Source organism: Lepidochelys olivacea, assembly GCF_965140295.1.
Source record: "Lepidochelys olivacea isolate rLepOli2 genome assembly, chromosome: 16".
In the NCBI taxonomy this organism is placed as follows: Eukaryota; Metazoa; Chordata; order Testudines; family Cheloniidae; genus Lepidochelys; species Lepidochelys olivacea.
Genome location: NC_140426.1, coordinates 16,860,001 through 16,883,056, shown reverse-complemented (window position 1 = coordinate 16,883,056; position 23,056 = coordinate 16,860,001). Strand labels below are relative to the sequence as shown.

Genomic DNA, 23,056 nt, shown 5'->3' with positions numbered 1-23,056 from the left:
CTGCCTCCAGCAGTGGTCAACACCCGATGCTTTAGAGGAAGGCACAAAACTCCCATAATGCACCCGGTCAATTGCACAGTGATGAACATGGTGAGGAAGAGGGCAACTGGTGAAGCTCTTCATGACGCCTGCAGTGAGATCAGTGTACACCCCGGGGTATTAGATCTGATTCCCCTTATTATCCTAGCTAGTATGGGATCAAATGGTCATGAAATTAACCAACCCTTTTAAACACTCAGTCACTTGCTGGCTTCCTGCAGCCGTGATTAATCTAGAGCATCACCCTTGTGGTCACTGAGAAGCCAGAAGAACTAGAGATGACCTGAGCTGCAAGATTCAGTGCTGGGTTCGAGCTTCCCTAAAATTTGGGGGTGTTCAGATCTGCAGTTTTCCTTAATATGCATGCATTACTCCGTGCTATCCTGGTGGTATTCGTGGGTGGCAGATGCTGTGGTCATAAGAATACAAAACCATTCCCACCATATCAACCACCCTAGAGTTCAATGGAGTCACTCCAGATTCACACCAGTGGATCTGAGGATTGAGCCTGGTCTCCTGGCCTTATAACAGGCTGGACCAAAAACTCCCAATCTGAAAACTGCCACACAGGCAGAGGCATCAAGCCAAGGCACATCCTCAGCTGACTCTGGGTGCAACTGCGGCTGGAGAACATTCCTCTCAGGGTGCCATGTTACCGCAATGATATCGGCCAATTGGAGGAAGTTCAGAGAGGAGCAACTGAAGTGATCAATTGGCTGGAGGGACCAATTTAAGAGGGACTATTACAAGGGCTACTCTGGATAGCTCGGCTGCACAATGTCTAAAAAGGCACCCTGTGTGGGGCGGAGAGGGAGGAGGGGACAGTCTCTATGGTTTTGTGGGAGGTAGGTCGGGGGGGAGGGGGTGGTACATACCATTGTACACCAATTCTGAGAATTTCAAGGCGAGCCCCTGCTTGATTTTCCGCACCTCCCGGTCCATGGTGAAGGCCTCAATATCTAAATGAGCATGGTACAGGATGGTCCCTGCTGGGGTCTCGTAGATACCTAGCCATTTTTCCAGGCAGGGGGAAAAAAAAAAGAGAGAGAGAGAGAGAGAGAGAAACGAATGAGACCAAAACTGTCAGCAAATGACAAAAAATAATGACTTGGCTGACAGAAGGAGCCGTGCTTGAGCCCATTCAGTCCCAGCTTGGTGTAAAATGCATCTGTCATTATATTCATGCTGGGGCCGAGACAGTCCACTCCGCGCCTTGTGGAGAAAATGTCTAGATTCCCCTCTTTGAAGAGGCACTCTGACGAGGCGAAATGACAGGGTTTAGGAGCCGATCCCCCTGCCGATGCATGCCCACCGGTCTGCGGCTGAAAACCTGTAATTAAATGAGCGACGCGGGGCACAGGCACGGGGAGACGGGGGCCTGAAATACCCTCTGCTCCCCTCCAGTGGCAAAAAAAAAACAACAACACAATGAGAACCACACGTCAGCTGTGAAGAAATGAGGCTACCTGGGGTACTGGAGTGCAACCTCATTTGGGGCTGTCGACTCCCCCGCTCCTCTCCCTCCTCTTCCCCTCCCCACCCCAATTCTGAATCGCGGCAGAGCTTCGGAAAACAGCCACCACAAGAGAAGTTTAATTATTTTGATGACTGAGCGCTGTGGGGCCGAGCCGGTTGGGCTTCTCTGGGGGCAGAGGCAGAAAAGCCAGCTTCCTTTGTTCCAGCCTCTCTCGGCTTGGTTTACATAGATTTATTTTTGGTTAGTTTTGAACCATACCACTACCCTCCTTCACCTCCACATCATGCATACACCATGCCTGCAGATGAGGCATGCATCCATCGCCATGTGCCAGACACAGCAGGTAGGCACCCAGACATATTCCACAGGTACACACGCCTGCATGGTCAAGTGACACACACACACACACGTGCCTCTTAATGTTTCAGGTGGCTCAAGTGGGATGGGGCGATGCGACATGGGGCCGCAGCGCCACTCAGATTTGGCCCATCCACCCCTCCGTAGACAGAGACGGGGTGTGGGGGAGGATGAGCCAAGTTCTCAGTGGTGCTGTGACCCCGTGCACCAGGTCACACCACCATTCCATTTCAGGGCCTGCTCCAACAGTGGGCCCAGGTCAAAATGCCCCTTTTGCAGGACAGGGGCTCGGAGTGTCAAAGCAGGAGAGCCCCACAAAACCCAGGACCGTTGGGAAGTATATGCATGCACGCACACACAATCAGCAGGCCACACGCAGCACGCATGTTCATGAAGTGCACACACACACACACACACAAACTGCGTGCCCAATGAACACCCAGAATGCACACACAGTAGGCTTAGCTACAGAACACATACATACAGTATGCATACCCTCAAAACACATATACACCCCCCCCCATATCCCAGGACTGTACACATACTCACAAAGAATACCACCTGCCCTCTCTCCTCTCCGTCCCCATATTTCTAATACACAGGTGAAAACAGCTGCCTTGCACACACATTGTTTAACAGTTTTGGTCCTGGCAACCCAGCTAAAATACTGCTGCACAACCAGCAGGTGGAGCTCACACATTGTGTTTTGTTGTATCACACTACAAAAATAGATGCCTTAAGAGAAAAAAGAGCAGTAACAGTGTCAAACCGTTGTGGCTCCAAAATATACTCGAATGTACAATACATCTCAAGGAGTGCCTCTGACTAATGCTGCGAACTAGAGAAGTATTTAAAATCAAGTGGGCACGCTGCAGGCTTTAACAGCTTTGCAGGTCAATCCAATACCACACAGGGCTGCTTCCAGTTCCAGTAAAGAAAAATGTGGCAAAGTATTCATCTAACTGGAAAATTCAGCACAAAATAATGGGAGACTCTAACTCCCTGCAAAAAGGGCACAGAAACATGAAATGAACCAAAGAAGGAAAATGCCTTTGTCCAAGTTCGGGTACCTGAGAATGTTTGCGGCTCAGTACACGCACGAGGGCTAAGGGGTCAAGGAACAATTTTAGACACAACAGATTTATCATGCCAGACCGGATCACTGGTCCAGAACATCCCATCAGGGACTGTCTTCTTGTTCTGATTTTTGCACAGTGCCCAGCACAATGGGGCCCTGGTCCAGGAGTGCTCCTAGGTGCTCCAGTAACACATAATTAATAATAATAATATTGGGCTTCCAGCAGCAGATAATACTCAAGGCTTCAGAGTTAGGAGCAACCACCTCCATCATGTGCCTGACTGATGGGAGAGGGGAGGAGAGGTGTTTGCTTCCTGACCCCTGTGGAGATCACGTACACTCTGCCTACTTGGTAGGGCCCAGGTGACCAGGGCAACTCGCAGTTGAGGAGTCTGCTACAGCCTTGGGTAAGCCTTGGTCTTTTAGCTCAGACAGTAGTAGCTCATGCATTAAGAGCCAAAGGTCCCAGGCTCAAGCGCCCTGCTGCCAGCCCAGTCAGGGTGTGGGCATTACCATCAGGTAAGGCCTTGACACCTGAGCGGGGATTGCCCTTACTCTTGCTCACAGAGCAACCAGGCATTGAATTATCCAGCCCTGCCTATTAAAGGGAAAAAGAGAGGAAGAAATCCCACTGACCACCGAAAAGCCACAGCTAAAACATACTTCTATCAACGGGACCAGACTGGAGCCGGAGTCATGATCAATGGCAAGAGGAGGTGTCATTCAGCTACACCTCTCTGCAGGTGACCCAACCAGGGGGAATAGGTAGCTGCCTTCAGGCAAGTCAAGTGGAACTCTCACTGACTCAGTTTCTCCGCCCGTACTACTCCTCTCCTCCCAGGTTTAGTCTGTCTTGCCTATTTAGACGATGACAAGACTGCCTCTGAACTGAACTGCTCACTAGACAAGCGTACAGTACCTAGAACAATAAGAACGGACTGACTGGGTCAGACCAAAGGTCCATCTAGCCCAATGTCCTGTCTTCCAACAGTGGCCAATGCCAGGTGCCCCACAGGGAATGAACAGAGCAGGTCATCATCAAGTGATCCATCCCCTGTAGCCCATTCCCAGCTTCTGGCAGACAGAGGCTAGGGACACCATCCCTGCCCATCCTGGCTAATAGCCATGGACGGACCTATCCTCCATGAATTTATCCAGTTCGTCTTTGAACCCTGTTATAGACTTGGCCTTCACAACATCCCCTGGCAAGGAGTTGGCGTAAGGCACATAATAAAATAATTCCCTGCGGGCACTTACTGATATATTAGACCCTCCGGAGAGGGGGACATATTGGGCTTCAGAGAGACTGCGGCAGCAAAGCAACTGAAAAGCAGCACGTAACGCCAATAACGCAATCAATATTCCTGCACCTTCCCTTAGAAGGTGTTAAAGTTAATTTGGACTGATCAAAAGCTTGTTTTTTGTGCCTCTTTCCCTCCCCCACCCACATTTCCTCTCTGCTCGCGGCAGGGGACGCAGAGCAGACGAACGCTGTCTGTCTGTTTCTTTATTATTTTGATTTGATTTGTGACAGAAACCTGATGCTAAAAGACTGCGGTTCCGGGCGCCTTTGACAGTCGGCGTATGAACCACTGCGCAGGAGGGGAGAGAAGTGACAGCCGAGCTCCCAGCATTGCAATGGAGGAGACAAGAGACACCTTCAAAGTGACACTTACAGCGTCTCCAAGTGTCTATTTCCATCTCCCCGTGTTTACAGGGAAAAGTCAGAGGTATCAGCGCTGCAGCCTGGCGGCGCTTCAATCACACCATAATTACTGCTGAGAAAGGGGATGCGGGGGGAGGGAAAGTGGACGGGAAGAAGGGGAGAGGAATGGAGACAGCTACTGCTTAAAATTTTCTGATTTGTAACCTCTACTGCCAGTTTTCCGTGAACTGAACTGTTTAGCCATATTGACTGTGATCTGTCAGTTTCAACAGGGATCAATATGCGGACATTCCACGCCGGCTCCTGCCAAACAGGGTCGAAAAGGGAAAATGAGGGGAACACAGGATTGAAAGTGAGAACACCCCCACCCCATCCCCCTGCGTGATGCACAAGCTCACCCGGACGGCAGACCTGGAGGGCCCCGGAGGTTTGACAGTAAGCGCTTTAAGGCAGGGAATGCCATTTACTAAGAGTCTGTACAGTGCCTGGCACAGCAGGGCCCGGCGCCTAGCTCATAGCAAGGAGGATACCACAGTTGGTGGCGGGGGGGGGGGGCGGGGAATGTCAAGGGAGAGGACTGAACGGCTACACTCTAGGATCCTGCTGGCCAAGCACTTCCCAAGGGGCCGAGCAACTAAGTTCATCCCTGACTGTGCAACCCCCTCAGATTTCTTGGGCATCACGCTCCGGGGTGGGGGACAGTCCATGCCTGGCTCTATTCCCAAAGTGCCATCATCAGCCAGGGGCAAAGGACCCTGTTGTGCTGGTAGCAGACTCCGGCAATGCCAGGCTGCCCCGGTAGACGAAGACGCCTCCAGGTACAGCTACACTGCGGCTGGAGGGACAATTCCCAGCATAGGTCGATGGATTCACAATAGCTTGGACTGCAGGGGCGGCTCGGGGTGCAAATGGTGGGAAGGGCTAGCTTCCCTGCGTACGGACCTAGGTGCTTGGACAGGCCTGTATCCAGGCAAGGAGGAAATGAAGCACCCGGCTCTTTTGGCAGGCCAGAAGCCCAACTGTCCCCTCCCTTCCCGCTTCCTCCCCAACGATTTCATTTACTTCCCTAATTAGCCCCCCTTCAGAGTTAAAAAGATAATTTGATAATGAGGCCATGAAAAGCCGCATGAGGCAGGAAAACGACTCCCATTTGCAGCCTGCCCTCTCAAGCCGTGGCGGCACTTAGCTGGCTCAGCCCCATTGTCACCGGCAGGCGGGAGCTGGGCTGCAAGTGTGGGTGCCCAGAGCACTCTGAATTAGCCACTGGCCTCCCACGAAAACACAGACAACCAAACCTGGATAACAGGGCTTACAAGGCTGGTACCAAGCTTCCCTGCTTGCCCTGGTAGTCCTTAATGAATTTCAGTGAGAAGCTTTGTAAAAATCAATACAATTGAATTTTTCCCTTCCCACCTCCCCCCGCTTTGCTCGTCATGGGTAGACATTAGAATTCCCACGGCCATGTCCCCCCATTCCATCTCCCCTTAATGTAAGGGGTGACTATGCAGCGCCGATGGGGGAAGGCAGCAAGTCTTCTGGTTAAGGCACTGGCCTGCAACCGGTCTGTGGGATGAATTCCACAATGCAGCCCTTGCTGGCCTCGTCTTTAATACAGCCGTGGAGACTATGGCACACAACACAGTTCTCCATCTGAGCTCGACTTGCCCCAGTCCCCGCAGCAAGGCCCTGGATCCACATGCCCATGTGGAGCCCCAGTGAAGTTATGGGGTCCAGCCACATCCCTCTTTGCTGAACCGAGGTCTAAACCAGTAGCGAGCTAGCCCTACTCCACTTGGATCAGGAAGGAGAAATGACTATTGGGACTTGTAGCTCCCATGGGCCAGTTCATAGAATATCAGGGTTGGAAGGGACCTCAGGAGGTCATCTAGCCCAACCCCCTGCTCAAAGCAGGACCAATCCCCAATTTTACCCCAGATCCCTAAATGGCCCCCTCAAGGATTTAACTCACAACCCTGGGTTTAGCAGGCCAATGCTCAAACCACTGAGCTATCCCTCCCCACAATAGATAGCTATCCCTCCCCCCAGTAGAATTGCCCCTACATATTAAAAGAGGAGGGCAGTCGCTTCCCGCAGAAAGCAAAGTGCAGCCCTGAGGTGAAAGCCTAGCCCCACTGAAACCAATGGGAGTTTTGCCATGGGCTCCGTGGAGCCAGGATTTCACCCCCGGAGCAGATAGGAAGCTGCCAGCATTGCTCTCGCTAGGGCACAAGTTGCGTTCCCCGGTCTCTGATTAAAATACTTTTTCAGAGTGGCTCAGATGCTTGTTCCCTTCTCTCTGGTTCCTTCCCCCACCATTATCAATCACCTAGACACTGGAGTCTAAAGAGAAACTCTCTTTCAGTCACCCACAGCCTTCTGTGCCCCGGGCCCTCATTAACGGTACAGATCTAGGGGCCCTGGTATCACAATCTGGCACTCTTGGAGGGTCTGTGTCACAAAGCCTGGACCACGACTTCTCTGCACAGAAGCCCAGAAAAGTTTAATCAAGGAGCTGTCAAAGAACCAGCTTGGTAAAGCTTGTTCTGCATCCTCCTGATCATATCAGAGATCTGTGTGGCTTGAGGGGCCCTAAGCTTAGTTATAGAATAGGCACCACTCTGGCCTAGGCTCACGGGCACCTACTTCCTCCAAAACTCATCCCACTTCTTCTGTGCTGACTTGTATAAAACGAATCCCGTTTGTTGTCCCTTCCCTAACCCCTGTGTCAGTCTGTCCTTAGGCCAGGAGCTCTTGGGAACTGGGACCATTCCTCCTTGGAAGCTTGGAAAGCACCTACCCCGTCACAAGTGCTACAATAACCAACTAACAACGAACTGTTTTCTAATGAGTAATAAAAGCAGCATGGAAAAGAACAGGGGAAAATGGCAATTCAAATTCCCCCCCACCATCAAAACTTGAAATTGACATTTCAAAATTCCCAACCAGCTCTGGAGAGTTTGTCACATGAATGGGAGAGGGGGAATTCATCAAACACTTTTCCTGGTTTTTTCCCCATCAAAATTTCAACCCGCTTCACTAATTCTCTCCCAGCCATTGTCCTAGAGGAGTATTCCTGAGATGAGGCCCAGAGGCTGCGTCCCAAGATCTCCGATGCCTGGTCTACACACCATTTTTGTAGTCATTCAACTGTTTCAGTTAGTGGTGTGATTGTCTACTAAAAAAGAGATACACAGTACAATCCATAGTGTTACTTAATAATATCACTTATTCCCCAGCCCTTCTGGGAATAGCTATACCAATAAAACTGCATCCAAAAGGGATGGGTCGTACTGGGAGCTGAATGAATATTTGGAGAAAAAAAATCAAAATGTTTCATTTAGGGCTGTCGATTAATCACAATTAACTCATGTGATTAACTCAAAAAAGTACTGTAGAGCAATCTCTTTATCGTAAAAGTGCAACTTACAAATGCAGATTTTTTTTTGCTACACAATTTCACTCAGGAACAAAACAATGTACAATTTTAGAGCTTACAAGTCCACTCAGTCCTACTTCTTGTTCAGCCAATCGCTCAGATAAACAAGTTTGTTTGCATTTACGGGAGATACTGCTGATTGCTTCTTATTCACAATGTCACCTGAAAGTGAGAACAGGCGTTCACATGGGATTTTTGTAGCCGGCGTTGCAAGGTATTTATGTGCCAGATATGCTAAACATTCATACGCCCCTTCATGCTTAAGCCACCATTCCAGAGGACATGCTTCCATGCTGATGATGCGCATTAAAAAAATAATGCGTTAATTAAATTTGTGACTGAACTCCTTGGGGGAGAATTGTACGTCCTCTGTTCTGTTTTACCCACATTCTGTCCTATATTTCCTGTTCTAGCAGCCTCGGATGATGACCCAGCATATGTTCATTTTAAGAACACTTTCACTGCAGATTTGACAAAACGCAAAGAAGGTACCAAGGTGAGATTTCTAAGGATAGATACAGCACTCAACCCAGGGTTTAAGAATCTGAAGTGCCTTCCAAAATCTGAGAGGGACGAGGTGTGAAGAATGCTTTGAGATGTCTTAAAAGTGCAACACTCCGATGCGGAAACTACAGAACCAGAACCACCAGAAAAAGAAAATCAACCTTCTGCTGGTGGCATCTGACTCAGATGATTAAAATGATCATGCGTCGGTCCGCTCTGCTTTGGATCGTTATTGAGCAGAACCCGTCATCAGCACGGAGGCATGTCTTCTGGAATGGTGGTTGAAGCATGAAGGGACATGTGAATCTTTAACGCATCTGGCACGTAAATATCTTGCGATGCCGGCTACAACATTGCCATGCAAAAACCTGTTCTCACTTTCAAGTGACGTAAACAAGATGTGGGCAGCATTATCTCCTGCAAATTGTAACCAAACTTGTTTGTCTGAGCGATTGGCTGAAGTAGGACTGAGTGGACTTGTAGGTTCTAAAGTTTTACGTTGTTTTGTTTTTGAATGCAGTTATTTTTTGTACATAATTCTACATTTGTAAATTCAACTTTCATGATAAAGCGACTGCACAACAGTACTTGTTTTAGGTTGTAATAAAAAATAAATATAAAAATGAGCACTGTACACTTTGTATTCTGTGTTCTAATTGAAATCAATATATTTGAAAATGTAGAAAACATCCAAAAATATTTAAATAAATGGTATTCTATTATAGTTTAATCTCACAATTAATCACGATTCATTTTTTTAATCGCGCGATTAACCACAATTCATTTTTTTAATTGCTTGACAGCCCTAGTTTCATTCAAACCAAAACAACTTTTTCCCCTGAATTTTACCCCTAAAAACAAAAAAACACAAAAAAACCTTGTTACATTTCCAGACTTAAAAAAGGACAACAAAAGTTTTGGGCCAAGACCATTTGCCAAATTCAGCCCAAGTTCATGAATCTTTCAGGCTGACCCGAAAATGCATTTTCCAGCAAATAAAGTATTCATCCAAAATTTTTTGCCTTGCTCTAGTTCCACTACTTTCTCCACACTGGTATGTAGTTAAAACAGCACCGTTTATGCATGTAGACCTACCCCAAGAGAATTCCTCTGGCACACTCCACTGTGATCGCTATCATACGGGCTGTGAAGTTTAACAAACGTAAACATATTTTTTATGTAAGACCTTTCATACCATTGCTGATACCAAGAGATGAGCATGTGGTCTAGGTTTATGTGGTGCTGCCTCAGCTCTGGACTTGATGACCTCGAGGTCCCTTTTCTACGTACAATCAGTCCCTCACCTCCCAATCCAGCAATTTCCTCTCTCATGTATCCCGGCCCTAAAACATGGTCTATTCACAAATCCTGTATGACTTTACCTATACTGGTGTAGTTAAAGCTGTACGAACCTCCTAGTGGGGATGCAGTTATACCAGAATAAAGGAGCCTAGATGGGTAGAGCTTATTCCTGAATAGGAAGGGGAATAAGCTTACAGGGGTAAGGCACCTTTATACCATGTTAGGTGTTACTGGTATAACTATATTGGGGGAAGAAATGCATATCCCTAGCTGATGAGATTATACCAGTACAAAAACTATGTATAAACCAGGCCTAATTTAGCAAAGCTAGGCATAAACTTAAGCCTGGTCTACACTACAGAGTTAGGCTGATGTAAGGCAGCTTATGTCGACCTAACTCTTTGTAAGCGTCTACACTAAAATGTTGCTCCCACTGATGTAACTCGCCCACGACACGGATTTACTAACTCCACCTCCACGAGAGGCGTAGCGCTTAAGTTGATGTAGTTAGGTTGATGCAGTGTCAGAGCAAACACTGTGTTGCTTACACTGACTGTGGCTGCCTTTCAGTAGCTATCCCACAGTGCCCCACACTCACAATACCATCAATACAAGCGCTCCTGGTGAGGACACACACTGCCGACATAAGAAGTGTAGTGTGGACGTGCAAAAGTGATTTAACTAATGCGGTGGCTGCAAGTCAATGTAACTTAGGTCAACTTAATTTTGTAGTGTAGACTCACCCTAAGGGACTAAGCACATGCTTAAAGTTAAGCATGCACTTAAATGCTTTGCTAAAGAAAGATGGACACAGAATGGGGTCCTGGTCCATAAGTAGAGATCCTAAGTGCTATAGTAATACAAATAATGAAGAGTAATAAGCACAATGTTAAATGTTTTACATGGTCAGCAATGCCATAGTGCAGGGGCTTGCAGCATCACGGCAATGTCTAACATTGTAATGCTTGGATTGTTGCCCTAGCATGGAGGAGGCTGACAGTAAAGGAGAAATCTCCTGTTTACACCCAAACACGCTGGTTATCACTCAACAATGACATGCGGAAAACATACATGATGATTAAATGGGGTTTAGGGCAATTATTGAATGCTGCAAGGGTCACTGGAGCACATTGGAGACTCTTTAAAGTAAAACAAACAAAAAAAGATCTTGACAAATGACTCAGTGTCCTGAGAATCACATACAAAGGTTTAGAGGGCTGATGGTTTTTTTTATTCAATTGCGCTAACTAAAATCAAACCAGGGGGTTTGGGCCTTTGGCTGCTGGTCTTGCTAACGCACTTGTCAATAATTCCCTCCTGTCTTGATCTGAAGGAAGACTGAGGTGGGTTGTATTTTGCTGTGAAATGCTATCATAATATTAGCTCCTGCCTTGCCACCTAGAGCAGGTTTAAATAAAGGGAGTGCATAAATAGATATTAAGGAGAGTTAAAAGGGGGAGGGGGGAAGATGAAATGGAGATGCTAACTAGCTGTATTGATATTCACTTTGGAAGGAGGCAGCTCTTGTCCCCTGAGATTTTCAACTAAGCTGTTTCTCATTGACAAATGACAACCCCAAGAGTTTAAGAGTCAGGCCATCCAAAATAAATAAATTAATTAATTAATTAAAATATTAAGAAATTGGCTTACAAATCATGAGATTTTAAAAACATTTTGGGTTCTTTTTATTTGCCTTCTGAGTTACTAACCTTTAGGGGATCATGTTCCCAAGATTATCCCTGCAATCTTCAGGGCTAGAAACTCATATTTTTCAATGAAAGCCAAGAGTCTAACATAATCCCCTGACTCCAGGAACTGGGGCTTGGAAAACACTAAATATTGTGAGAGCTTGTGACAAAATCATGGGAATTGGTAACACTGAATCCCCTCTGCCCAAGAACTGCTGGGTAGGGGAGAGTAGCCAGCTCTTTTTTTGAGACTGAGGTCCTTAGAGCTGCCTGGGGCTGGAGAGTGGGAGGAAGTTGCACAGGGAAGGGGCTCTCACCTCGGGACTTCATGCCGATGAACCGATTCTCCACAATGTCAATGCGCCCCACGCCGTGCTTGCCTCTGTGGAGAGAAAGGAGAGGAGAGGGGGGACAGGTGTCACATGTTGCCAGGGGATGAATAAGCCACTGGGAAGCAGCTGAGCAGCTCGGTGAAAGGAGCTTACGGGATGCCAGCTGGGAAGAGTCAGCCCTTTCTGGCACTCTGCACTAGAAGGGCTCAGTCCAACTCCCATTGAGGTCACTGGGAATCTACTGGCTTTATGGGAAGTTCTGGTTAGGCTTTTATGCTGTGGCCAGCACTGTGATACCTGAGCCCCTCCGATCTGGCCCCAGAGACAGGGCTACTGGCCTAGCGGATAGGAGGAAGCAGAAGATGTGACATATCATGATTTTAGCATGGCTTTTGACATAGTCCCACCTGAGATTCTCATAAGCAAAGCAGGGAAATGTGGTCTAGGTGAAATCACTATAAGATAGGTGCCCAGCTGGTTGAAAGACCACGCTCAAAGAGTAGTTATCAATGGTTTGCTGTCAAACCATTACGGCCTACCTATCAAATTGGTAGGCCATATCTAGTGGGGTCCAGCAGGGGTCAGTCCTGGGTCTGGTACTAGTCAATATTTTCATTGATGACTTGGATAGTGGAGTGGAGAATGTGTTAACAATATTTGCAGAGGATACCAACATAGGAGGGCTTGCAAGGACAATCTGGAGGCTTTCCAGATTAACCCCTGAGGGGGCTTGAAAAAGGACAGCCCCCTCACCCATAGCCTCGCCTTCCCCTCTGCTTCCTCAGGGGTTTCTCACACTCTCAGCCACCATATACCATTAACCACGACATGCCCACAGTTCGGGTCAGCACCTGGACTGCAGTCAGCAGCCTGTACCAGGGCTGCCTACCACAGGCCAGGGCTTAGGCAGACCCAGCGTGGAGACAGGAAGCAGCACAGACTGGGTTAGTCAGCCTGGGAACCGGAGAGCCTGAGAGAACCACCAGGCTCTTGTCTGCCAGCAGCTTCAGTAAAGAAACCCCTTTCTAATCATTACTGCCCTGTTTCTTCTCTGCCACCAAAGGGAAATTACAACAGCCGTTTTTAAATTCATGGGATGGTCCCTCTTCCCGCAGCCTCCCTCCAGGCCCTGAGAGCATGGCTCAGGGGGGCAGGTATGAAGCCTTGGAGTTAGCTTGGACTTTGCTGCACAGCGCCCCACATCAGGATGCTGTGCACCACCAGACAGCATCACGACGGGCAGGTGGCTCAGGGGAGCGCCAGGCCTGGTGGTGCCTGCCCAAAGCAGAGGTGAGGAAAGTGGGTGATGGCATTTCTCTCCCCTCCCTGCCCCACTGAGCAGAGCCCAGCGCTACCATGGACACATGTTGGCTCAACAAAAGTGCTGAGGTACTTGAGAGTTAGGCACCTAAATACCTTTGAGGTGCCAGGCCAGTACATGTGTGCGAAGCCATCAGACAGGGTCTGTCAGCAGTCACGCTGCCTCACAGTAGGCTGGGGACAGCTGGAATATGATCCATTATCAGGAGCCTGCCCCCCGACCACGCCACCAAAAAATATCCCTTTTTGCAGCTTGGACAGAGAAGGGAATGTGGAAGACCCCCTGCCCCCCCCCAAAGCCGAGCCTCGTTGCCAATGCAAATCCTCCTTTCATCTCCTCGCTTACCCCTTGGGCCAGTAGATCCCCGAGTAAACGTGGCCCAGCAGGCCACGAGACAAATACACGGGCGAGAGAAGGGGCGAGGGGGAGCCGCTGCAGCTGCATTCGCCCTTGGTGAAGTCATTTTAAAACCACTTAATTAACATTTAAAAAGAGAAGTACATGGAAAAGTTCATTCGCATTCAACTGCAGGGGGATAAAGGCAGGGGCACAAAGGAGGAGCGGGACGGGGCGTCTGTGTGGCACTTGGCAAAGGGATGGATGAATGGTTCCCCTGGGGCCTGCCTACTTCTGAGCCAAAGACGGGACCACAGCCCTTTGAGAAGCGGTGGAACACAGAGCCGTGTGGAAGGTACCAGAGGGAAGGGGCATAGGGACATTTGCCAAGGTGTACATGAAAGCATCGTGCCCAGCTGAAAGGTTCTTAGTTTGAACCACAGCTTGGATTCCTGACCCTGGGGCTGCAGTAAAGACAACTCCCCGCTCACACCCGTGGGGGTCAGTCAGAGGCAGCTTTACTGGCATCAGTGGAATAAGTGAGGAAAGAATCACCTGGCCACTCAGTTTAGAAATGGCCCTGGAGGCCCTGTTAAGGTGGAACGCGGTCCTGTTCTCCAGGGCCGGAAGAATGGGTCTGTGTCTCAGGGACTTGGTGGTGGTGGAGGGAATCCACCACCACAGTTATCTGTAAGAGAAGGAAACCCTAAGCACCCACTTCCCAACAAAGGGAGGGAGACAGAAAAGAGACAGGGAAGGCAGACAGGTGACCAAATCTTCTGTTTCTAGTAGCCCTGTAAAAGCAGAATCATCCCTCGCAGTGAGCGAGGAGGACAGGGATGGCTGAAGGGAAGGGACCTACCTGAAAAACTGGTGGGGGGGGGAGGAAGTGGGAAGGGGATGACGTATACACAGTAGATACAGGGTGGGGTCCTGAGCACCTAGCACATGAGTAGCTATGAGTCACTCCAGCTGGATGGCAGGTACTTACCCAGGGGCCACTGGGGCAATCGGACCTTTGGGGAGGGTGACCTAGAACACAGGGACTGATGGCCCAGTGCTGACACAATTACGAGAAACCCAGTTCTTCCCAGTCATAACACACGCCAAGGGAACTGAGCGTTACCATGGAAGGGAGGATTCTGGGCTCTGGGCTCAGCCTACCCCCACTCACTCCAGCCCCCCTCCCTCTGTTGCGCTCTCTCCCCTCAACCCTCACTCACTTTCACTGGGTGGGGCTGGAGGTTGGGGTGAGGGCTCCAGCTGGGGGTGCAGGCTCTGGGATGGGGCCAGAAATGAGGGCTTCAGGGTGTGGGAAGGGGCTCAAGGCTGGGGCAGAGGGTTGGGGTGCAGGAAGTGGTGCGGGCTCCGGGAGGGAGTTTGGGTGTGAGAGGGGGCTCAGGGCTGAGATAGGAGGCTGGGGTGCGGGAGGGGGTGAGGGCTCTGGGGGGAGCCAGAAATTAGGGGTTCAGGGTGCAGGAGGGGGCTCCAGGCTGGGACAGAGGGTTGGAGTGGAGGAAGGGGTGCAGGATCCAGGAGGGAGTTAGGGCGTGAGAGGGGGTTCTGACTAAGAGCAGAGGGTTGGGGTGCAGGCAGGGTTTTGGGGTGCGGGCTCTGGCCAGGTGGTGCTTACCTCAGGTGGCTCCCGGTTGGCGCTGGAGAGGGGCTAAGGCAGGCTCCCTGCCTGCCCTGGCTCCACGCTGCTCCCAGAAGTGGCCGTCATGTCTGGCCCCTAGGTGGAGGCATGGCCAGGCGGCTCTGCACGGTGCACGCTACCCGCACCCGCAGGTGCCACCCCTGCAGCTGGTGCTGGGACAACACATGGAGCTTCCCTGATCGCCCCTGCACCTAGGGGCCGCAAGGACATGCCGGCCACTTCCAAGAGCTGCGGGGCGCCAGGACAGTCAAGGAGCCTGCCTTAGTCCCGCTGTGCTGCTGACCAGACTTTTAATGGCCCGAAAACCGGACACTGGCAACCCTAGCTCCCTTCTCGGTGAACTTATATAAACTCTGTTCTTTGTGTAAACAATCAGAACCTAGAATAGCCCACAACTGGCCCAAAAACGTGCACACCATGTGTTATTTGTTGGATCGCTCTACTATGTATCCCATTATCAATCTCTGGTACATCTTGCAGGACGACAAGTGCTGCTTTAGATGCCTTGCCCAGATCCGAGCCTATGAGGTGGGTGGGTGTCCTTGCAAAGCCCTCTGAGCGTGTGCACCCACGTCAATGGGCACTCTTCCCCGAAGATGAGAGTGCAAGAGATTGCACGAGCATACGACACTTACGCAATTTCATTCAGGTAAACAAACAGCTCCAGGGAGGACTGGCGAGTTGCCCCATCTTTGGTGTTTGTGACCTTCACCGGGACACCTGCAGAGCAAGCGAGAGATGCAGAGAGGGGATGGGGGTGGGTGGGAGAGGGAGCTGAATCAGCTTTTTAACGTCAAGAACACCTCTTAACATCACCCAGAGTACGTTAAATAGATGTGACAGATATGAACTCTAAATAACTTCTTAAAAAGGCATGTCCAAGCCGCCGCACTCAGGGGGGAAAGCCCTCAGGAGAAAAGAGAAATAAATAAAAAAAGGCCATAAAATGCCCCCCTCTCCCCCCCCGGCTTCTGTCCTCCCTCTTTTTTTAGGGCCGTGAAATTGCAACCAGGCCCTTAACTAATTGAATTTCACGCTCTGCCATTGTCTTATGCCACAGCACCTTCTGTCCCACCAGCCGCTGAGGCAGGGCCTGACAAACGACCCAACAGCCAAAGAAAGGGGTTTGTGTGTGTGTGTGTGGATGTGTGTGGGTTGGGGGGGAGGAGTGATGGAGGTGTGGGTGTACACACACACACACGTACACACACACCCCCTCTAGAGTGTCTGTTCTGCAGACAACTGCAACACATGCTTCCAGTGATCCGCCTGACAGGAGTGACTGGGAGCCCATCTCAGGCCAGTCCCTGGCAGGCCGCGGTAAGGGCCGAGGGCTCCATGAATTAATTATTACACTTTTTTTTTTTAAAGGCGCTGGGTGGGGGGTGGGGGGGACCTCTGAATAGAAAGAGGCAGTTTCTTCAGCAGTGTGAAATGAGCAATAAATGTATTAGGAAGCTGACAAGGGGGCTGCAGGGCCCACAAAGGAAAGCTCTTGAGAGTCGGAGGCTAATCTCCCCTCCATCTGCCCTTCTCATTACCATTTAGCGCACTATCAGTTGCCAATCAGGCCTCAATGGCTTCCTTTCTAGTCTTTATTACGAAGGCGCCCGCGAGAGCCGCTGTCGAGTGAACGGCCCTGTCAGCTTTCCCCATTCTAAACCCCCGATTTTCCAGGGGTTTATAAACTCGGTTGTAAATTGCTATTAAATGTAAGTCTCAGCAATAATGAACCTTAAGCCCCTTCTCACTCAGCCCTCCCCGCACACCCTTCCCTTGCCCCCCCTTTCCATTATCGTCTTGCGCCGGGGTATTGGATGCAGTCCACCCAACGGAGAGCTGCCAGTTGTCAGCCCTGTTGTTGGAGAAAGCTGCTTAGCCTTTAAAATAGTTAATAATTAGATTAAAACTTCAAATAAATTAACTAGCAGCTGAATGGGGAGCTGGCAGGAGGGGAGGGCTGCAAGGGAGGGATTCCTAATGCTCGGGGAGGATCATTAAAATGGAGCAGGACTCTCCGGCCTGTCTGCAGGGGGGCTGCACGCAGACATACTGGCCTGAGAAGGGTCCCCCACCATCTCCTAAGAGCCTGAGACGATGAGAACGTGAGATGTTCCCCACCGAGTTGCGTGCTCTGCTGGCCTCGTTCTGTGAGAAGACTTTGTACCTTCTCCAGCTACCCGTGTTGGAGGCTCTCTGAGCAAGGGCTGTGACAAACCTCGCCCGCATCTTCTCATCCCTCTTTCAAATCACAGAGAGGGGAAGGCACGAGCCTACAATCCACATGGTGAGGCGGTGGGAGGAGCAGAAAGAGAACCCAGCATCCTGATTCTCAGGCCCCTGGGCAATACCCCCTTCCTGTATAGAATCATAGAATCATAGAATATCAGGGTTGGAAGGGACCCCAGAAGGTCATCTAGTCCAACCCCCTGCTCAAAGCAGGACCAATTCCCAGTTAAATCATCCCAGCCAGGGCTTTGTCAAGCCTGACCTTAAAAACCTCTAAGGAAGGAGATTCTACCACCTCCCTAGGTAACGCATTCCAGTGTTTCACCACCCTCTTAGTGAAAAAGTTTTTCCTAATATCCAATCTAAACCTCCCCCACTGCAACTTGAGACCATTACTCCTCGTTCTGTCATCTGCTACCATTGAGAACAGTCTAGAGCCATCCTCTTTGGAACCCCCTTTCAGGTAGTTGAAAGCAGCTATCAAATCCCCCCTCATTCTTCTCTTCTGCAGGCTAAACAATCCCAGCTCCCTCAGCCTCTCCTCATAACTCATGTGTTCCAGTCCCCTAATCATTTTTGTTGCCCTTCGCTGGACTCTCTCCAATTTATCCACATCCTTCTTGAAGTGTGGGGCCCAAAACTGGACACAGTACTCCAGATGAGGCCTCACCAATGTCGAATAGAGGGGAACGATCACGTCCCTCGATCTGCTCGCTATGCCCCTACTTATACATCCCAAAATGCCATTGGCCTTCTTGGCAACAAGGGCACACTGCTGACTCATATCCAGCTTCTCGTCCACTGTCACCCCTAGGTCCTTTTCCGCAGAACTGCTGCCTAGCCATTCGGTCCCTAGTCTGTAGCGGTGCATTGGATTCTTCCGTCCTAAGTGCAGGACCCTGCACTTATCCTTATTGAACCTCATCAGATTTCTTTGGTCAGAGCCCACTTGCTTCTCTCTCCACACACAACTGCCCTGTATAAGACACCATGCCCCTGTGCTTATGCATCGCGCTGTGGCCTCAGGAATGCATCAGCCTACGGACATTGGGGCACCCAGCATGCACCCATGGCCTTTGGCAGCAAAGCACACTCCGCTCGTGTTTCTGTCTGGAGCGACTCCATGGGAGTTTGAGGAGAGACCTCCCAGGGCACATTCCGTCCTCGACTCCCAGCCCAGATCCCAGTGGGAGTCGGGTGGACATTGCTGAGGAGAGAGCGGAGATCGAAGTACTTGCAGGTTTTCCTTCTCTTGCTTCAAACCGTGCTCGGTGTCTCTGTGCTGTAGGTGTCAGAACGGACGGACATCTCAGCCACGCATATGCAGGCTCATTTCCCGGGGCAGAGGAGCACATATGCACACCCACATCTGCCATGGTTCGGCACACACCCATATGGGGACGTGTCGCTAACCTCACACCTACGTGCTGCCCCGGCACATAGAGGAGCAGGCAGGCCCATCTCTGCGCTCAGGCAGCTGCTTACATGCTGGCATGAGGCACTCCAGCAAGCCAGCAGCCATTAGTATGGAGAGCTGCACCAAGCCAAGTAAGATGGAAGTCAGGAGAGGTATCCTATGACCAAAAGCGATCAGGGTGAGACCACTGGACCGTCTCACTACCCAGAAAGGGGCATGAGCAGAGATGGGGGTGGAAGTTTGGATTCAGCTCCATAGCCAGGCCTGGAAACTTATGCCCCCTTCTAGCTAAAAACAGCCTGGATCCAAATTCTCCTATACTTCCTTGTTCAAAATATCCCACATCCAATGAAAGACAAAAAGCCCAAATCTTGGTCTTGTTGAAGTCCATGGCTAATCCCCACCACAAGGACTTTGAGGGGAAGGAGGGACCAAACTCCGGCCCCAAAAGAGGTAATCTGGAAAATAAAACTAGGAACCCAAAGCACTTACCCTTCCGGAATTCAATCTCTAGGATGTCTGGAGTATCTGGAGAGGTGGCAGGATCTTTGGTCTTGGTGTAGAGGCCAGGAGGTGCCTGATTCTGAAGGGAAGAGGGGAAGGTGAGAGCTACTGCCAGCTATAACTGTGCATGCCCGAATGCAGCGCTTCGCGCTCCCAGATGACACACTGTGAATGTACCGTGCCCCTGAAACCCCCTGCTTATACTCAGGGTTTAACGTCATCCAGACACCCCTGACTTCCTCCGTCAGTCCTCTCTCCATCTCCACAATCTCTCTCATCCCATGTGTAACTCACACCCAATCTAGGTAGCACTGTCCCACTTTAGCATGACTGAGCTACAGACAGAGGCTGGGGAATCTTCAACAGGCACGGCTCACAGAGTTGGGTCCCTTAGCTCAGGCAGGAGAGGCTTAATGTTTTAAGAACCAGAGGTCCCAGATTTGATCCCTGCAGTAGATGACCCACTCAGGGTTTCACTTCTCTCTCCCTGTTCTAGGCTCGCCTCTTACCCAACTCTGGGCAGCCATGCTTTCATAGCTGTCTTCCGGCTCCCGTGAAAATGATGACCTCTCACTGGGACCGCAACTCATTCCTCGTCCCTGGCTTACCAACCTACAGCCAGCTAGGCCTTTGGTGGCTACAAAGAAGATGAGAGAGAAGGCCAATGCAACTAGTTTGGATGGAACATCTGGATCCCCCCCGCCCAGGGCTCTTCACTTCAGCTCCCTCCTGGTGCTTATTTGTACGTAAGTCCAGGGGCGCTCACCAACACCATCTCAAAAGCGGAAGCCTGGGTTATCACGGGCAGCAAATCCTGCCTAGCACAGAGTTTTGATGTCGTCACAAAGGAGAGTGCCGGAGCTTACTAGGGGTCTGGGAACAAAGGGCTAGAGAAATCAGACAATTTTTCCCCTCAACTTGATCTCATCTTTTTCTTTGACGCCCGCACAGCTGGAGATGGAATAGCTGTGGAGGAACAAGTCAGGCAGGAAAAAGTGGGACTTTGGCAGAGAGCGAGCGGCAGAGCGCACACTTCCAGAGAGCGACGCAGAGGCGGAGAATTGGGGTTTATGCTGCACTGACCGAAAAAAATAATGACTAGCCCTGACCCCAGCAGGTGCTCCTGCTGCATGTGCTTTTTTACAGTGTCCCCGAGGTTAATATGCCCAGAGGGAAAATAGAGGAACAAAGCAAAAACCCATTTCAAAACACATCAACCTTTATGTATATTTTTTCCAGATTTATAGTAAAGAGGCATCTTCTCTCTTTTCAAGCTGGCCCAGTGGAAATGGCTCTCTCAATTAGTTTATGGCTCAGGACTCGGGTGACTCCAATGAATTGCCACATTTGAAGCACGTACCAGAAAAGGTGGGGGGCGGGGGGGGGAGGAGACTCTCTCCCCTCCTGGAATGTGAATGTAGCTGCCTCTTTTAAGCTTTGCAATTTTGTGCCTCCCTCCTGCACTCGTCACCCCCCCCCCCCCCGAACAGGACTGGATGTAATGGCCCTGAAATGCTTTCAGACCATTTGCAAACTCACGTGCCTAGTGACAGACACCCCACTAAAAACTGGCCCTGATTTTCCGAGGTGCTGAGCACCCACAGCTCCTATTGACTTCAAATTCTGAGCACTCAGCAGCTCCCATTATCAACTCAGGCTACTGATTTAGGTTCCTAAATATGGATTTAGATGCCAAACTTTAGGCACCCCACTTTGAAAATGTTGGTCTCGAATCCTTCTATGCCCAGGCTTGTCACAACTTCCTAACACTGCTTTTCCTGTGACAACCAAAGGGAGGTTTTCCTATTTCAGGGACAGCCCTTGGGGTCTTCTGCCTTGTACTGCCCACTCTAGACAGCTCTTCATCTCAGGATAGCTGGGCTCATCTTGTGTCTGAAGTTACAGGCCGCCTGGAGAATCATGCCATTGACATGCCCCCCGGACTTTTTCTTTTTCGGGGGCTAATGAAGTGCCGTTTGGTGGCATCCTCCACTTGTCATAACAGACACATTCTCTCAAAGCAGCCAGCCATTTGAATGAGAGCCCCTTGCATGGGGGACACAGCAATAGCTTCCTCCTAAGATTTATTTTGTTGTTGTTTTAAATGTGACTTAGTTTGAATGGAACTTATGCACCTGTTAACTGTCAGGGTTGCAGTTAGGTACATATCAACCCTCAGAGCTCTCTTACTACCATCTCGGAGAATCTCAACATGGTTTACAAATGTTAAACTAATTAAACCCCTGTGGGATTGGGGAGTATTATTATTGTACAAATGGGGAAACTGAGGCACAGAGAGGCAAGCGATTTGCCAAAGGGCGCATGGCAAATCAGAGGTAAAGACAGGAACAAAACCAGAGTCTCCCAATTCCCTGCCCAGTGCTTTAATCCCCAGATCGTCCTTCCTAAAGGCTCTGTCCAGCCAGACTCCAAGCAGCACTTTAAGGGGAATTGAGGATGCTCAGTGCATTGGAGGATCAGATCCTTAAAAGCTGTTTCATACATTGATCTAGGGATGGGGGAGGAACAGGGGGATCTGGCTTTTTTAAAAATAAACTTTTCTCCCTTTTTACTTGAGTCTCACTGAGGGAAAAAATGGGGGTTGGGAGTTTTTTTTAAAAAAGGGAAAAGTTGGAAAACCCCCAAACAAACCCACATTGGGGGTGGGGGGGGGGTGAAGGGAAATGAAACATTTCCATGGGAAATGAAAATTTGTTTTGTTTTGAGTTTATTCCATCTAAAGATTTTTGGGGAGAAAAATTAACTTTTTGACACAAATTTCCATTTAATTCTAACTCCCTCCCCCTTAAAATTTTTTTTTTTTAAAATCAGAAGAGCTTGCCACCAGTCCCAGTTTATTTTCACAGCGTTCTCCATTCACTCCAGTTCCCTGCATGTCTTTTCTCTGCACCTCTCTCTCTAACCCCACAAGGCAAAGCAGAAATGTCAGAAGAACACAGGCAAGTTTTGTCTCTGTCCCTCTCTCTCAAGTTCTGGCGGAAGCTTTCCTCCCACCACTCAATGTGCTGACACAAAGGTTACATCATGAAACTCAACCCCTGCCCCATTCGTGCCAATCGAGAGGACAAAGTTCTGCCTGGAGTTTCAACACACGTTTCATCCATTCAGTACGTGCAGCTGGGAGACTGTTCAGATGGCAAATAGAGTCCCTGAAAGAGCCACGTTAAGGGGATTAGGCTCATCTCACATACATCAGTTGGTCTATGCAGCCGCATTGTCTCCTGCATTACAATCTTGGCTTCTTTACCCGTACCACACTGCACAGTCAATGTGCACTGGTGCTACCCCATATGGCCACTGGTACCGCGGGCAAAGGAGTGCAGGATTTCCCCAACACAACATGGTATAAGTATGTTGGTTAATCTGTCCGTGTAGACAAGCCTTCCATGAGGAGGCCTCTCCACAGTTCCCACCTCCATCCCACAGACCTGTTTCAAGGGACAGCCAACAAGCCACCAGCTGACTTTGTTCGGCATGATGGAGTATCTCAGAGTGCCAGTCACTAGCATGACTCACCCTCACAAGAGGCCAAATCCAACACCCAACTCACGGCTCTGGCTCAAGCCCTACGCGATCCATTATCCCGGAGGACAGATCCGACTAAACGGGAATCTGTGGAGTGCAGGGGCAACGGCTGACTGCACCAGGAGGAGCACAGGGTCTCGTGTAGCTGGCGCATGCTGGGAAAGAAG

The 23,056-nt window shown here is 49.9% G+C and overlaps 1 protein-coding gene across 2 annotated transcripts in view; it reads right to left on the bottom strand.

The window, feature by feature from the left end:
• The window catches only part of ASS1 (argininosuccinate synthase 1), a 77,824-nt gene that overhangs the window by 17,724 nt on the left and 37,044 nt on the right, over nt 1-23,056 (bottom strand). For both annotated transcript variants that reach the window (XM_084650234.1, XM_084650235.1), the window contains exons 10-13: nt 19,332-19,422; nt 15,829-15,913; nt 11,865-11,929; nt 915-1,046 (exon numbers count right to left, since the gene is read on the bottom strand). In XM_084650234.1, the coding sequence (XP_084506360.1) occupies nt 915-1,046; nt 11,865-11,929; nt 15,829-15,913; nt 19,332-19,422 (373 nt within the window). The remainder of the gene's footprint in view (nt 1-914; nt 1,047-11,864; nt 11,930-15,828; nt 15,914-19,331; nt 19,423-23,056) is intronic.